The sequence below is a fragment of the Mustelus asterias genome, chromosome 6, assembly GCF_964213995.1.
Source record: "Mustelus asterias chromosome 6, sMusAst1.hap1.1, whole genome shotgun sequence".
NCBI lineage: Eukaryota > Metazoa > Chordata > Chondrichthyes > Carcharhiniformes > Triakidae > Mustelus > Mustelus asterias.
The window spans coordinates 65,888,498-65,905,517 of NC_135806.1; the positions used below are offsets into that span (position 1 = coordinate 65,888,498).

At 42.4% G+C, this 17,020-nt stretch overlaps 1 protein-coding gene across 1 annotated transcript in view; it reads left to right on the forward strand.

Annotated features, from left to right (window-relative positions):
- Positions 1 to 17,020, forward strand: part of LOC144494912 (kinesin-like protein KIF27) — an 82,380-nt gene that overhangs the window by 28,955 nt on the left and 36,405 nt on the right. The window contains exons 7-10 of the mRNA XM_078214480.1: positions 7,563 to 7,787; positions 10,598 to 10,779; positions 12,835 to 12,968; positions 13,950 to 14,123. Of these exons, the coding sequence (XP_078070606.1) occupies positions 7,563 to 7,787; positions 10,598 to 10,779; positions 12,835 to 12,968; positions 13,950 to 14,123 (715 nt within the window). The remainder of the gene's footprint in view (positions 1 to 7,562; positions 7,788 to 10,597; positions 10,780 to 12,834; positions 12,969 to 13,949; positions 14,124 to 17,020) is intronic.

Sequence of the window (17,020 nt, forward strand, 5' to 3'; positions counted from 1 at the left end):
ATACTTGTCACACTGTGAGCCACCCAGCCTCACTGAAACTCTGCCTTATTCACGATGGCTTCTCCATGTTTGAATAACTCACCTTGGAAATTTCTCCAAATATTGCTCCTACTCAGATAGTTTAACCAGGATCTGACTCCAGGATTTCAATCTCGCCTTCTGAGATTCCTTTCTCTTGGATCTCCAAGTACACTTGCACTTCGCCTTCCAAGCACATTTTCAGGTCTTTAGCCGTGCCAAGCAAAACACTGCTGCTCCAGATGGTACCTTTGCCTTTACAGCCTGCACCATGGAGTCACCAACCTTCAGTTGCCCTCCTGCATCTTCAAAGTTTGTCTCGAGCTACCTTTCCTTCAAATCCACTTCCCACAGTTCTCTCTCTTTACTTTGGAGTGAATATCTCTGCTTCTTTTTCTCAGCAGATAGATTTTTAGATTCTAAAGGTATCAAAAAACATAGGGAGAGGTCTGGAGTGTGGTGTTGAGATAGAGGATCAGCCATGATCCAGAGCAGGCTCGAAGAGCTGAATGGCCTATTCCCTTTCCTATTTTCTATGTTTCTACATAACTTTGTTTGACAGGATCTATTTCTAATCTCTGTCCTTGGCTTCTAGGATCTGTTTCTGTCCCAGTACCTCATTTGGCACCTTCTTCTTGACTTGGAACAACATCACCTGACCTTCAGTTTTGTGCTGTTTCACTTTTTCTTTTTTTCTCTGCAAATGTGCGCAAGACCAATTCCTGGCTGAAGAGCATAAAAATGAAAAACCACACATGTGCAGTCCTTTCCCAGTCAGTGCATGTATGAAATCAACAAATTGCATGTGTGGCTCTCTCCCAGAGACAGGAACTTGGAAAAAGACTCGGGGAGAGGGGAGGGCAGCAATCTTACCGGCTTGTCACGCTGGTCGATGAAGAGGTGAGCGGTAAGATCACACAAGGGGCAAAACATTGGGTTGGTGCCCAGTTTCTCGCCTCATGATATTATCGGCCCTGGATTTCCAGTATAATTAGCCTCATGCGCAGGAAGGGCGCAAGGCTGATTATAATATTTAAATCAATTTAAATACTGATTTAGATATTATTAGTGATCCCAGGATGCAATTGTCTGTACTTACTTGCCTGAAGGGCCTCACCAGCAAAGATCATGTACGGTTTCCATCAATGGAGACTTGACTTGGTGGCCTTGAGCCCCCGCACCCACCCCAGCCCCTGGGTGATTAGGGTCATGGGGGATAGTGACCCTTGGGCATTGGCAGCTTGGCACCCTGGCAGGGCCAGGATGGGGCAGTGCCTAAGGGGAGGGGCGGGGCCAAAATGGGACAGGGCCTAAGGGAGGTGGGCTGGGGGAGGGGGTGTGAGGGGGCTGCACACTCTGCAACTGGCAATTGGTTGGAGCGGGGAGGCAATCAACTGGGGCGGAAGGGGAGGTTCAGTCATGGAGGCCAGCAATCCGGGGTGGGGGGGTGGGGAACGGGCAGTATCCAGGGTGGGGGGGGGGGGTGCTGGGGGGGAGGTAGCTGATAGATCACAGATAACTAGACAGAACAGAGTGATGTGCACAATTACGCTTTCTGGTGTGAGCAACTGGTTTTCCGATGGGCTTAGGTCCCACTCCCTCTCTCAACTGGTGGGAATCAGATAGTGCAAATGCACCAAGTGCCTTTAGATTTCATTTGTGGCCTCACAGAAAAATCAGATCTGAAACTCTCCTGTTTACATGCTCGTTCGGCACTTAGTTAGAATTTTGTTGGTAAGATCGCCCCCTCGAGCTGCGCATGTGCAGCCAATTCCCACCCAGCACATGTGCAGAAGTCCCAAGACCCACTGGGAACTGGAGCTCCTAAACTCTGACTCTGGTTTAAACTTAAGGTAAGTTTTATTTTCTCATCATACTTTCATCAGATTGTCTATATTCCAATTAACTAGGATACGGTTAGAGACTGAGGATGTCTTACAGACATAGAATCTTGCGTACAAGAACTTTCTGTAACTCATGCCACTTTCCAAAATTGACATCAGGGTTCTGAGTGTCTCATGAGCATATATGGTAGATCATAGCATATAACTTGGCCTTGAAGCCTCCAAAAAATGTTTTTAAAAGGGGAGTCTAATTACAAGCCAAATATGAACAACCGGTTTGGGTGTTGGTGATTTGCCATTTTGAAATGTGAGAAAAAACATACTAAATTAATGTGGCACAGTTTATTGAGTGAATTAATTGTACAAAGATAAGATTAATCACAATCAAAGCATTCTGAAACCGTCAAATTCATTGTCTTCAGCATGCAATGCAAAGGATTAATCAAATTCATTGAGTCACAAGATTCCACTCTGGACCAGGTATGGCAATTTAGTTTTTCGCATCATCCCTCCACAACAAAGAAGGAGGCATATGACATGCATAGGCAGCTGGGATCAAGTAGATCCCTTGAAGATTATAGAGGGTATAGGAGCAGAGTTAAGAGAGAAATCAGGAGGGCAAAAAGGGGACACGAGATGGCTTTGGCAGATAAGGCAAAGGAGAATCCAGAGAGCTTATACAAATACATAAAGGGCAAAAGAATAACTAGGGAGAGAGTAGGACCTCTTAAGGTTCAACAAGGTCATCTATGTGCGGATCCACAAGAGATGGGTGAGATCCTAAATGAATATTTCTCATCAGTATTCACTGTTGAGAAAAGCACGGATGTTAGGGAACTTGGGGAAATAAATAGTGATGTCTTGAGGAGTGTACATATAACAGTAAAGGAGGTGCTGGAAGTCTTAAAGCGCATCAAGGTAGATAAATCCCAGGACCTGATGAAGTGTATCCCAGGATATTGTGGGAGGTTAGGGAGGAAATTGCGGGTCCTCTAGCAGAGATATTTGAATCATCGATAGTTACAGGTGAGGTGCCTGAAGATTGGAGGGTGGCAAATGTTGTGCCTTTGTTTAAGAAGGGCTGCAGGGAAAAGCCTAGGAACTACAGGCTGGTGAGCCTCACATCTGTAGTGGGTAAGTTGTTTGAAGGTATTTTGAGAGACAGGATTTACAGGCACTTAGAGATGCAAGGACTAATTAGGGACAGTCAGCATGGCTTTGTGAGTGGAAAATCATGTCTCTCAAATTTGATTGAGTTTTTTGAAGGGGTAACCAAGAAGATAGATGAGGACAATGCAGTTGATGTTGTCTATGTGGACTTTAGCATGGCTTTTGACAAGGTACCACATAGTAGATTGTTGCATAAGGTTAAATATCACAGGATCCAGGGTGAGGTTGCCAAATGGATACAAAATTGGCTTCTTGACAGAAGACAGCGGGTTGTTTTTCAAACTGGAGGTCTGTGACTAGCGGTGTGCCTCAGGGATTGGTGCTGGGTCCACTGTTATTTGTCATTTATATTAATGATTTGGATGCGAATTTAGTAGGCATGGTTCGTAAGTTTTGCAGACGACACCAAGATTGGTGGCATAGTGGATAGTGAAGAAGGTTATATAGGATTGCAATGGGATCTTGATCAATTGGGCCAGTGGGCTGACGAATGGCAGATGGAATTTAATTTAGATAAATGCGAGGCGACGCATTTTGGTGGATTGAACCAGGGCAGGACTTACTCAGTTATTGGTAGGGCGTTGGGGAGTGTTATAGAACAAAGAGATCTAGGGGTACAGGTTCATAGCTCCTTGAAAGTGGAGTCACAGGTGGACAGAGTGGTGAAGAAGGCATTCGGCATGCTTGGTTTCATTGGTCAGAACATTGAATACAGGAGTTGGGACATCTTGTTGAAGTTGTACAAGACATTGGTAAGGCTACACTTGGAATATTATGTACAGTTCTGGTCACCCTATTATAGAAAGGATATTATTAAACTAGAAAGAGTGCAGAAAAGATTTACTGGGATGTTACCACGGCTTGATGGTTTGAGTTATAAGGAGAGGCTGGATAGATTGGGACATTTTTCTCTGGAGCGTAGGAGGCTTAGGGGTGATCTTATATAGGTCTATAAAATAATGAGGGGCATAGATCAGCTAGATAGTCAATATCTTTTCCAACAGTAGGGGAGTCTAAAACTTGAGGGCATAGGTTTAAGGTGAGAGGGGAGAGATACAAAAGTGTCCACAGGGTGATGAGTGTCTGGAACAAGCTGCCAGAGGGCAGTAGTAAAGGCGGGTACAATTTTGTCTTTTAAAAAACATTTAGACAGTTACACGGGTAAGATGGGTATAGAGGGATATGGGCCAAACGCGGGCAATTGGGACTAGCTTAGGAGTGAAAAAAAGGGGTGGCATGGACAAGTTGGGCCGAAGGGCCTGTCTCCATGCTGTAAACCTCTATGACTGACAAATCTACTCCCTGCCCATCCATTGAAATGGATATTCCACATTTTTTAAATGATCTGATGACACTTGGTGCATTAGTAACATCCCATGATTTGATAACCACACAAAACATCAAATAGTGCAGCATGCATATTTCTATTCAAGATTAACGTGATCCCTGAATGACTTGTGATGCACACATCCAAAGGCTGAACTGAAGACATCAGACCCCTTGCTATAACTGCAATGTGGGTTTTATTTCTGTGCAGGGACATCTTGGTTTCACTGGTTATCTGAGGTTTGAACACATCCTACACTAATATACTGCATTCTTTATGAAGGGCACTGGGATGCCTATTCCAGACATTATCAGTCAATAATTTCACCCCATTTTCATCCATTCAATCATTGTCACGAACATGCACAACAATGCTTGACATGGTTTTATGTTTGAAAATTTACCAAAGGCTTTAATTTTGTTCTGTAGGTCATGCAGACTAGTACCATCATGGATCTTGGCCGGGATTCTCCCAAAAGAATTCTGAGTTCCCAATGTGTGGGAAAACAGGAATAATTCCCACCGGTTTTTTTAGTCTACTTACTAGAGTGATTCTCTGACACTCTGTGCATCACAGAGTGGCTTAGCATAATTCCCTCTGAAAGATAGTGGGCAGAGCCTGTTCTCACCTGAAAGGCCAGCAGCATAGCACTGAGCAGGCCAATGCGCATGCACCGAACTGTCAACACGGAGATCGGCGCATGCGCAGTGGCCCTCCCATTGCCAGCCTCCAGATCACTGGCCAGCCCCGCAATTGCCCATCGCTGGCCTTCCGACCTCCTCCACCCTATGATTACTGGCTTCCCGGACAGACCTCCCTTGGCCAGCCCCAATTGCCCTCACTCCCTCCATCTCCCAGTGATCCCAATAGCAGAGTGGGACTCCTGCCCCCTCTGGCTACGGCCCTTTGGCACTGTTTGGTGAGAAGTGCCAAGGTGACTGTGGGCAGTGCCAGTTTTCCCTTTTGTGGTGCCAGGCTGGCACTGCCCAAGGGGCACCCCCCCCCCTTTGCCCCCGACCTCCCGGGGAGGACTCAATGTTCTCTCTTCCCTAACAAAATTCAGGACATGTCAATGTGAAATATTGAGTACTTGTGTTCTTGCATCTGTCTGATGATGAATTGCTTGATCTAGTAATTTTGACATTGAGGTCTTTTGGTAGTCCTTGAGCGATCTTAGTATTCTGCCACAACACTAGAATGTTTCATTCCATATAACAGCTACACCAACTTGCCTGAAATATTTGGTGACAATGTACATATCCCAATGCTTTTTGAAACCCCAATCCAATGCATGCTTCTCCAGGTCAGGCCACTGGCTGACCCCTGTTCGAATGGTATATTTGACCTTGGGCATCTTCTTCAGATTCTTCCTTCTTCCATTTTCGCACCAGCTTTTTGCTGCAGTAACAGTTACTTGACAAATTCTAGCTTGAAAGCAGCTTCATACTTCATTCAAAAACAGAAAATGCTGGAAAATCTGATGTCGAGAAATGTTGGCTCTATTCTGTCTCCACAGATGCTGCCATACCTGCTGAGATTTTCCAGTATTTTCTATTTTTGTTTGAGATTCCAGCATCCGCAGTATTTTGTTTTTAGCATACTTCATTCATTTTGCTGGAGAACCCATTTCTGTTCGTCACTCAGCGTGACGTGTGGTCTGCTCTATCTGGTATGTTTTACACTCCTGCGCATCTTCTTCGCAGCACAGCCCTTTATTGCCTGCTTGATCCCCATGTACCAAATTACATACAAGGTAAATGTAGCTGAAAAAGAGGGTCGATTTATACAGCAAATATATTTGTCTTGTATATCAGGTAGATTATATGCCACAATCCATGGTACTTCTGACCTAATAACTATGTCAGTCATGCAAGCTTTCCAATTCACATTTGCCATTCATCGTAACCATAATTATTTCCTGAAATGATCATCTGCTCAGCATTGTACTTCCAAGTTAAGCATTGAGAAGTGTATTGGGACAGGCAAATCCTAAGAAAGCTAACAAATGCTAAGTAATTATACAATGCAACTCATTTCTAACGGACTTAGCTGGTGGAATAAAAAACAGAAAATGTTGGAAATAGTCAGTTTCTGTGGAAAGAGAAACAGAGTTTGGGACCCAGTTAGATCAGTTGGCAAGACAATGGATCAGATTGGTGTGAACAGCATGGGGTTCGATCCCCATTCCAGTTGGGGTGTATTTTGAACCTACATTCTTGCTTTGCCCATGGTGGAGGTGTGGCACAATGGGTTGGACTTGAGAAAAAATAATCATTTAGTGGGTTAAGTATTCCTTTTATCCTGTTCTTACCTGCACCTCACATTGACATACTTTGGCTGAAATTTTCCAGCTGTTCACACCCGCCACTGCTGCAAGCGAAGATGGAGAATTTGACGCTCAGACTAATCCCATTCTGTGAAGTGGGACCAGAGAATCCTGCTAGCATGAACGGCCGGAAAATTCTGGCCTTTAACTCTGAGTTTGGGAAAGTAGTTCCTGTGAGTTGGCCGCTGGTGATTTTGTGACTGAGTCTTGCACCCTTGTCTCTAATGGTTGACCTTTAAATAGTTTCTCACGAGAAAAGGAAAGGAAGAAATGCGTTGCATTTATATAGCAGTTTTCTCACCGACAGTACATCTGAAAACACTTGCAGTCAATTAATTGGCATTTAGAAATAGGGTCATTGATTCATACAATGAGGGAAATAAAACTTATAAATAAGGAAAAGTCAATGAAAATAATGAGAAAACTTGCAACTTGTTACGTCTCAATCTCCTGGTCAATGATCAGATTCAGTTCTGTTGACGATGGGTTTCACAATTTATGGTCTGTGCCCCACGTCATTTGATCTGGAAGCTAAGAGAAATAAGTAAGATGTGAGTTGCATTTGTAGTCCTTAACACAGAATATTCAACATCTTGGCCTTTAGTGATTTGAGGATGACAAAGTGAGTGGAGAATAGGTGAAGTCCCACAGGGGAAGAGGAAATTGGAGGACCTACCGTACTTTCGTGCATTTCTTGCTGATGTACTCAATCGTGATACAGGCAGGTGATCTGCCGACTCTTTTAGTTAAGAAATGTCACAAGATATGGGTTAGAGAAAATGAGAAAATGTTCTTTCTAAAATCTAGGAGAAAATAATTTAAAAATTTGGATTGATTTTGGTTTTTACTGTTTTAGTTTTAATTCTGCATTTTACAGAATGACAAAATGGTTGAACAGCAACTTATTATGGATCAACTCCAGGAAGAATTACAGCTCCTTAAAACTGACAAGGTTTCAATTCATAGCAGAGGTTCAGAAGGAATAGATTTGGATGTGACCACAGCAAGAAGGCCTCACAGTGTGCCATTATCCAATATCCATCTTAAGTCTTTCAATGTAATACAATCCGGCCAAACCACTCCCAGCGCCGACTCCAGAAAGGTATGTGTTTATAAACAGAAAATGATAAATCTTACATATGATCTGATTATATTTGGGCGGCACGGTAGCACAGTGGTTAGCACTGCTGCTTCACGGCTCCAGGGACCTGGGTTTGAATCCCAGCTCGGGTCACAGTCTGTCTGGAGTTTGCACATTCTCCCTATGTCTGCGTGGGTTTCCTCCGGGTGCTCCGGTTTCCTCCCACGGTCCAAAGATGTGCAGGCTAGGTTGATTGGCCATTCTAAATTGCCCCTTAGTGTCCCGGGATGCATAGGTTAGAGGGATTAGTGGGTAAATATGTAGGGATATGGGGATAGGGCCTGGGTGGGATTGTGGTTGGTGCAGACTCGATGGGCCGAATGGCCTCTTTCTGCACTGTAGGATTCTATGATTCTATGATTTAGGCAAAATAAAGATAGAAAGAGTCTGCATAATTTTCAACTCTTGCTGCGGAAAATTAATTCACGACCACCAGTCGCCCATTGTATGTCATGTCCAACTTTTCTTTCCATTCACTTCACTGGAGCAAAGAATTGGATAGTTTGCCTCGCTGTATCCCACTTGTGCCAGTTAGCACACTATTTGGATGGGGATGAGGAACAGGCGAACATGGGATGGCAGATACCCACATTTTTCTTGTGGAACCTGCAAGGGCACTCCAGCTCCTGATGGTTCCACAAAAATGAGTTTAAATTTGTCCTTTTCTGTTGTACTGTGTAGTAAAGTGAGGTGACCCATCGTGGCACACATTTCACCCAGCTCGCATCAAAATTTGCATTGGGAGTTATATGACAATCAGGACCCCAATTTGCATATTAATAGGGCCAATTTATCTTCCTGCAAGTGGACAGTCTCTAGGCCATCCACTATTCTCCTGGCCTTTTTGAGGAATACAGCTTCTGAACACTGATGTAAACAAAGCGATAGGCCATTTTCAGGCCTCTGTCACCCTGCTTCCTTCAGGTAACCCAAGTTAAAATATACCTTGATTTTAGCATTTATAAGTGTTTTTCAATCTTTTTTTCCAAATGTGCTGGGCATAATTTTCCCAGCTCGCTGCACTGCTCAGGCCAGGAAATGTCAGCGGGAGGGAAAAGACTGGATCTTCCGGGTCCATTTTTGTTTGGACGTAATTGGCCTCACATCGGGGAACAGTGCGAGGCTGATTACAATATTCAAGTTCCGATTTCAATCTATTTAATGAGCCTGGGACTGTATTGTCTGGGCTCACTTAAGTTTCTGATCCTGCCGGGGGTGACGTATGAACCCCATCAAGGTGTAATGGCCTCACTAGTGGGACCAGAGGCCAGGGAGCAGTGGGGGGCACCCTTTGGGCAATATGCTGGGAGATCGGCACATGCGCACTAGCCCCCTATGCAGTCTGATGCCTGCCTCCCACTACCGGCATAAATCCCCTGACGGCTTCTGTGGTGTAGAGTGCCAGAAATTCATTCAACTAAACTTGCCCAAAAACAGGTGAGAAAAACTCCCCGTATTCCCACCTGTTGGGCACTGAGTTTTATTTTGGGAAAATCGCACCTTGCTAAGTCTTCAATAGTTCTTTGCACTCTTTCTGTCTCTGTATCTTGTTTTTTTTTGTTTTAAAAGGAGAGGAGTCCTCACAGTGCATCTGGTTTAGACAAGTGATTAGTCTGACGATAGAAGGGATTGAAATAAGCATTGCTTTGTAAAATTTGTTGTACTCCAGTGCGTGCTTCAAAAGTCTCATGATTTCCACTTCTGGCCAATTCCGGTTCCTCCACACAGGTGCAGCTGTGCCTTTTCTAAATCAGTTCTTCTGATGTCCTCAGCACTTATTGCTTGAAAGTTATAACTTTGTAGGGGTTAATACTAATAATATCTACTACAGTGGATGCACTACTATTAAAAGTAGTGTAGTAAATATGAAAGGTAAGATATCAAGGAAAAGACCGAGTATCTCACTGAACCAGGCAAATAAAGTGTTAGAGTGCATAACGAATGGGATGCGTAATTCCAACACACACCTGAACAAGGATATTTGAGGCCAATAGAATATTAGCTGTCTCACTTGGTTGCAAGCAAGTCCTGAGTGGGTTGAAGAGGAAGGGAGGTGGTTTGATCACAATGATGTTAAGATTGCAGGCCAGTGATAGTAGTACTTTGAAATCAGGAGAAGAGCTTCTTCTTCCCTGGTTCTGCATAACAAAAGGTCAATTTTCTTCTAAATCTGCTGGGGTTTTTTCACAACCTGTAACTATCAGTCGTAGAACTGCTGATTAGGCTGCCCTTGAATACTAAAAATTATCATGAGCGTTTGCAGCACATGATGCAACCAGTCTTAACAAATTTCACAAACAGTTCTTGTAATGGGTTCTGGAACCTCATATGACTATGCCAGTTTAAAAGGACCCTGGTGAATTTTGCAGTTGTCTCATTGTTATGCCCAATCATGAACATTGCAATGTTGAATTTATCCCCCAGAATCCAAGTCTGCTGGACTGATACTGGTACTTTTACAAACTTTAGTGAGAAAATACTGTTGTTCAGTACAATCTGTATGCATCTTGCCAGCTTAAAATTTAGAGTTTCTGCGAATTTATTAGATAAAACTCCTAAAACTAACTTTCATTAAGGTATATGGCCTTTTTTAGTATTGTGTTGTCTGTTCATTAACATCAATCTATGCACCAATTGTGCAATAATAAGCCTTCTAAGGACCTGTCACATAGATAACTCTAAAGGCACCTTGGGCTGTAGGATCTGCTATATAATGAGACATCAGAGCCTGTGAAGATATGTAACTGAAGACACTTGCTATTGCTGGACAGGTGCACACAAGCCCCCCTTCATATGCTCTTGATAGGGTGGTGGCAAGTTTTCGGACACGCAGTCAGATGTTAGTAGGATATCTTGAAGAGCATGATGAGGTTCTTCGTCATAAGTTAACTGACGATAGTGATGATGATGAAGAAGAAAAGAAGAAAGAAAACACAAAAGCACAGGTTTCCAGGTAAGAAAAATATGGGTTAGTAACTACTCAGTTAAGAAATTCCAACATTCTTCTTTTTGTACATGGTTTTAGTTTGACTAAGAATCTGGTTTTAGCTCAAGAAAGATCTAGAGGAATGTTTCCCCTTAAAGCTATTTGTTAGAAAACATATCTTTTGGTGTCCGCAAATACCAAATTATATCCTACTTTGAGAGGTGGATTTATTTCAGTCTTGGAAACTATGATAGCTATCACCTTTTAACAAAATTTACTCTAAGTCGTACATTTAAATTTCTGGTGGAATAAGTAAATCTAGAGCACTGTGACAAGAAGCTGAATGGCATTCTTGAGTGTAACAGTTGATCTACTTTTAGTTTGGTAAGAGAAATTGTAATAATTACAAGGAGGTGAGAAAAAGATCAACAGGTTTAGTGAAAACCTCAGAATAAACAGGGGGAAATATTGAATCAGATGTAAATCAAAAAGAGGATTCCTTACTATCTCTCTTTGATTGACCTTGTCATCAAACAAATTAAATAAATATATATTTCAATATATCTGTGTGTGGAAATCTCTCATCCTGTCTGCGGTCGGTTTGTGTGAGAGCAGAGAATCTAGCAGGACCCAACAAGTCGGTAATCTGCTGGCCTGAATTCATGTTACAATTCTCCCAATGGCAGGTCAGTCTTCCTGCTGGCTGGTGGCATGAGTGCTATTTGCATCTCATGAATGCTTATTAAAACAGCTGCCCGCCAGCATCTCGTCAGGCCTTCCAATCTTGCATCACACAATGTGAAATTAAGTCAGTCTAAGACCTGATTGGCATGCACAAGGCAGTCCTCCGTTTGCAAGAGACTTTGAAGTAGGTGCAACAACTTTCTACCGTAGTGCTACGCTACTCCTGATGCACTGTATATCATTCTGCTGGGGCAGAATGGTCCCTGCCATCCATCTCCATACCAAGCTGGTCTTCATGGACAGCACCATGCTGGACCCATGAACCCTCTTATATCACTGTTTCAGTTCAGAATTGCGCTTGGGGGTATGGAGTACAAGGTCTCCTTCCCCCAGTTCCACACCCCAATGTCTATCTGCACAGCACTGTGCTGTGGCACTCATGCATCCACCGCAACAAAGGTCCGAAGTTCAACTGGGGGTGGAGTAAGCAGTGAAGTGAGGTGGATGTGGCCTGATGAAGACAAGAGAGGAGCAATGTGGAAGGAGGACTGTGCATGGTGGGGGGGGAAGGATGAGTGCTCATGATGACAGGCAGAGGGGCAAGGAGGTGGATGAAGAAGACAAACAATGGAAGGCAGAGGGAAGAACGGGGGTCAAAGGGAAACCACATCGTTTACTGGAAGGAGATGCACGAACACTCCAGAAGTGGTGGGTAGAGGTCCAGTTGGGAAATAGGCACCTTGGATTTGATGAGTTCGTGGGGAGGGTGGTTGAATCGAGGAATAGATTTCTTTATTGAGCCTCCTAGCCTTTTCCGTCTGTGTTGTTGACCTCCTGCACCTGGTCTGGGGGAGACAGGAGTGCTGGAGAGAGTGATACGAGTGTGCTGGTATTTAAATAAGATGCTGGGACCTTTAAACACACCAGCTGACAGCAAGCAGACAAATCAGCTGCTGGTCTGCCAGGTGACTCAGAGGGGAAGTCGCCCATGCATAATTAATAAGGTTCCAAGCGCTGAATCTGGTGCGGGATCCCACCATTCTGGCCAGTGGGAAAGGCGCCACCAGAATCACCCACCACCGCTCAGTTTCTAAATGGGAGAACTCCACCATATGTGTTCACAGTATAGATATTAAAATAATGCCAATTAAGTAATAAATCAGTTGTGATCAAGGCAATAAAATATTTTTCAAATTTGAAACAACTTATTGACAGCACCTAACAATTTACTGGATTAGGCATTCGAGGACCAGTAAAGAAAGGCACATGCTCTTTTTGTATCTTACAATAATCTAGTGTGCAATGTATCTCTTTATTTACGTATTGCTCATTATATCAAAATATTCATGTGATTAAATTTTGCTTGTGGATATTTGTAACTACTTTCTGTCATATTAGGCATTCAATAAATCAGACTTGGACTCAGAAACAAGCCCGTATGATTAACGACTCAAAGTCATTAAAAAAAAGTGTCTTCCATTTGGACAATCCAGGACAAGGTGACAACAAGATAGAATTGGAGTCAGAGAAAGGTACATTCGTAGTTTGAAAGTAATGAGTGCCATAAATAACTAGAACTTTTCTTCAATCCTGGTGAGGATTGGCATAGTTTCCCAACTGGAGAACATTAAACAGACTTTAATCAGGGGTACAATGGGTTAGGTGGTATAACAGTAGTTTAAAAAATGTATATTTTGTTTCTTTAGATTTTTTTTCTCTTCATTATCCTGACCACAAGAACGAGCAAACAGAAAGTGGGGATAATGGGATTGTACGCTGATTGACAGGATGTGATGAGTTAAATTACTTAAGGATCTGTAGTCAATTTTTCACTGTATCCGTCAATGACTTGCATGAAGGAACAGAGAGTTGTAAATTGAAGTAGTGGATGGCAGTACGTTCCAGCCTCTGTAAGTTATGTTGATGGGAGCAGGAAGTAACAAAGGACATTTACTGATGAAATGAATGGGCAAAACTGGCAGATCTTAAAAATTAGGCCTTTGAGGAATCAAGTCTGGAAGCACTTTTTCAAAAAAAGGTAGAGAAAATCTGGAATTTGCCCTCCTCACCATTCCAGCTGTGGATATTGGGGCAGTTGAAATTTTCAAGACTGAGATTCAGAGATTTTTATTAAATCAGGTTATCGAGGATTATGGCTATCAAAAATGGATAAATGGAGTTGAGGTACAGTTCATCCATGATTTAACTAAATGTTGGGATAGACTTAAGAGACTGAATTGCCAAATAATTTCTGTGTTTTGGAAACTAGATTAAAAACAACATTCCCCATATTTATGCCAATGTTATGCTTCAGTTGTCCACAATGAGATTTGCAAAGGCAGTGCATTTGGACTCTTTTTCAGGTTTTCTATTTGCAAAAGTTTCTTCCTCTGTTGAAGGAAGGGTGCTGTCACTACACCGTTGCATGTTCACACCATTAACCTACTCTGCTAGTTCTGTTTAAGAGTTTTGTATAATTTATTGTATAATTTATTTTCTTCCCTTTTATGTAGCTACACAACAGAATCCCTCCTCTGAGGCTGATCGCTTACGTCAGAGCCAAGTATTAAACATGAAAAAATTGAAGTCTGCAGACATGGATGTGGCTCATTCCAAGCAGAAAATAAGGGAGCTAGCCATCAACATTCGTATGAAGGAGGAACTCATCAAAGAGCTGGTTAAAACAGGTTAGAAGTGTTAAAATATACTGAATGTAGGTTGGCAAAACACCAATTTATTTGCCTTAATGTAAAAAAAAACTGGAAATAGCCAAAAGTATGTTAATGGCCCCATTTTGATGCTAAAATAACTAATAGTTAATTATCAATTTTTAAATCCTCTACTTTTATTCAAATCTGGCTTAGAATACTCCAAAGGATGAATTGAAGAGCACTTACAGATTTTCCCTCTGTAGCTTTGTGTGAGCCATGGGAGTTCCCTTGCTCCTCCATACAATATAAAAGGCTCACCCTATAACTTCAGAAACCTTCAGGTGCTCAGGTAACTTTAACCCCACAATGTTGGAGCTAATATGTTGAGAGGTATTGATAGAGTGGATTCTCAGAGGCTTTTACCCAGGGCTGAAATGGTTGCCACAAGAGGTCACAGGTTTAGGGTGCTGGGGAGTAGTTACAGAGATGTTAGGGGTAAGTTTTTCACTCAGAGGGTGGTGGGTGCGTGGAATCGGCTGCCGGCAGTGGTGGTGGAGGCGGATTCGATAGGGTCTTTTAAGAGACTTTTGAATAAGTTCATGGAAGTTAGTAAGATAGAGAGTTATAGGTAAACCTAGTAGGTAGGGACATGTTCGGCGCAACTTGTGGGCCGAAGGGCCTGTTTGTGCTGTAGCTTTTCTATGTTCTAATATTTTTAAGCCAATGGGCTTAGATGTCCGCATGATCTTCAAAGTGTCAAATTCCTTTTCAACTGCATTTCGAATGCAGAGTATGAATGTTCTGACGATATGGAACAAGATTGCGCCAGCCAATGGGATTGAAAACTAAAGTTTTAAATTTGATGTTTATTGTCCCATCGTCAAGAAGTATATGATACCAAGACCACACAGGACTTTTACCTGTGAAGTGTTTTGGAGAAATACTTTAATTTTAAAAAGTACAGAATTCCTTCAATATTAACAACTTATATCCAATATAATTATATTAGCTTAGACAATGCATTTAATAGCATGAGCAGTTAGTGGTTCAGCAGATGTTACGCAAATGTAAGGAAGTGGTCTTAGATGGTAGAGATTTGTAGTCAGAAGCTCATCTTGTGATTGGATATGATGTCAAGGGCATGAGATTGATTGTAATATGTAAATGTATTTTAAAACTTACTTTAATAGAATTAATGAGCCCGGAATGGAATCGTCCAAGCTCACTTGCCTCTGTGGCCTCACCGGTGGAGGTTCTCACCGGCGAGGATCACATATGGTCCCCATCAACAATGACCAGATGTGATGGCCTCGCCGGTAGAACCAGAGGCTATTGAGGCCCCCTGGAAGGTTGGAGCGGGGGGGTGCCCCTTGGGCAGTGACAGCTTGGCACTGCCAGCCTGGCATTCTGGACAATGCACTCTATAGCATGAGCAGTTAGGGTGGGGATCGGTCTGGGGAAGGGGGTGATTGGCTGCGAATGCTGCGGGGAGGGGGGGGTTCAGGCATGAAGGCTGGATATAACTAGGAGAGGCAGTGACAGGTTTATGTGCTCTCAGAGCATTTCTCTTAGAAATCCGCATATGCGCAATTGTGCGCTCTGCTGCTATCAGCTGGCTTTCTGGTGATTTAGGCCCCGCCCACTTCCCCTGCTGGCAAAAAACAAGTTTGGCAAGTTTTTTTTGACTAAGTCAGGTAAGATACGATTTTTAAGTCACCCAAAAAAATGGCGCGGATTTCTTCCCTTTTCATGCTCGTTCAGGACTTAGATTTGGTAAACTCGTCCCCAATGGCTTTGGTTTTCCCACTTTTTGTTGGAGGAAATTTCTCAGCCAGTAGTGGATATCAGAGCAGTAGTATGACACTTTAGAAATAGTGAAAGGGGTGAGAGAGATGACAGTGAGGTATAAGTGGTTGTTGTGAACATACATGCAGAAACTGACACTGTATGTCACTGAAGGAAAAGTGCCAAGGATAGATCATTGGGTGATGCCAGAGTGATGGTGCAGAAGTGATAAAATAACGAATTGAAGGTGGTTTTCCTGACCACCACTAAATAGATAAGAATGAAACAGTGAGTGCTAAACCTCGCTGAACTAATGGAAGTCATCTAATGTCATTATCTTGTCAGCCATTTAAAGAGTCAGATGTAAACTAATCTCACCATTATGTCAATCCTTGTTGCTAAGCTTAACATCAATTTATAATGAGCAAGTTGATGTTGAATTACTGTGACATAGCTGAACTGCCTTCATTACTTACTGTCAGTTAACTACACCTGTTACAATAAGTTACATTATTAATATTTGAGACTTAATTTTATCAGCCTGCAAATCTTTCCAATATATCTGCTGGCAGACCGTAAGAGTAGAAACTTTTCCTGGTCAACCATACTGCAGAAGTTAATGGCAAACCATTGCAATACTTAGCCATTCATTGTCATGGGCTGATTTAAGTCCATGGTCACCAATGTCCTTTTAGGACACAATATCCAAAGGAGGAGGAAGAAATGTAGATAATTTGATCAGAAGGTTTAAACGAATAAAGATTAATTCTTGCCTTTATGGTCTGAATGCTTCTTTGATGGTACAGAACAGAGGGTTGATTCAAACAGTGGTTTATGCATTTCCTAACATGGACTCAATATTGTAAATGTTAATATACTCCAAACTGGCTAATGCTATTGAGACTGTTTGATAAGCCAAATGTAAGCGTTATTTCTTCCATGGGCATAGACCAGGTGGTGATCTTTGACAGTTCCTTGACTAACAATCAAAGATATATAATTATGGATTAATGGGGTGCTTTTTTTCCTATAAATATTCCTTTCAAGGTTTATTAGAGTGGTCATTCCATTGTTTCTGCAAATACCTGAACTTAATTATTGTTGTTGTCAGTAGAAACATTCTTCTATCTGTGTAAGATGATAGACAT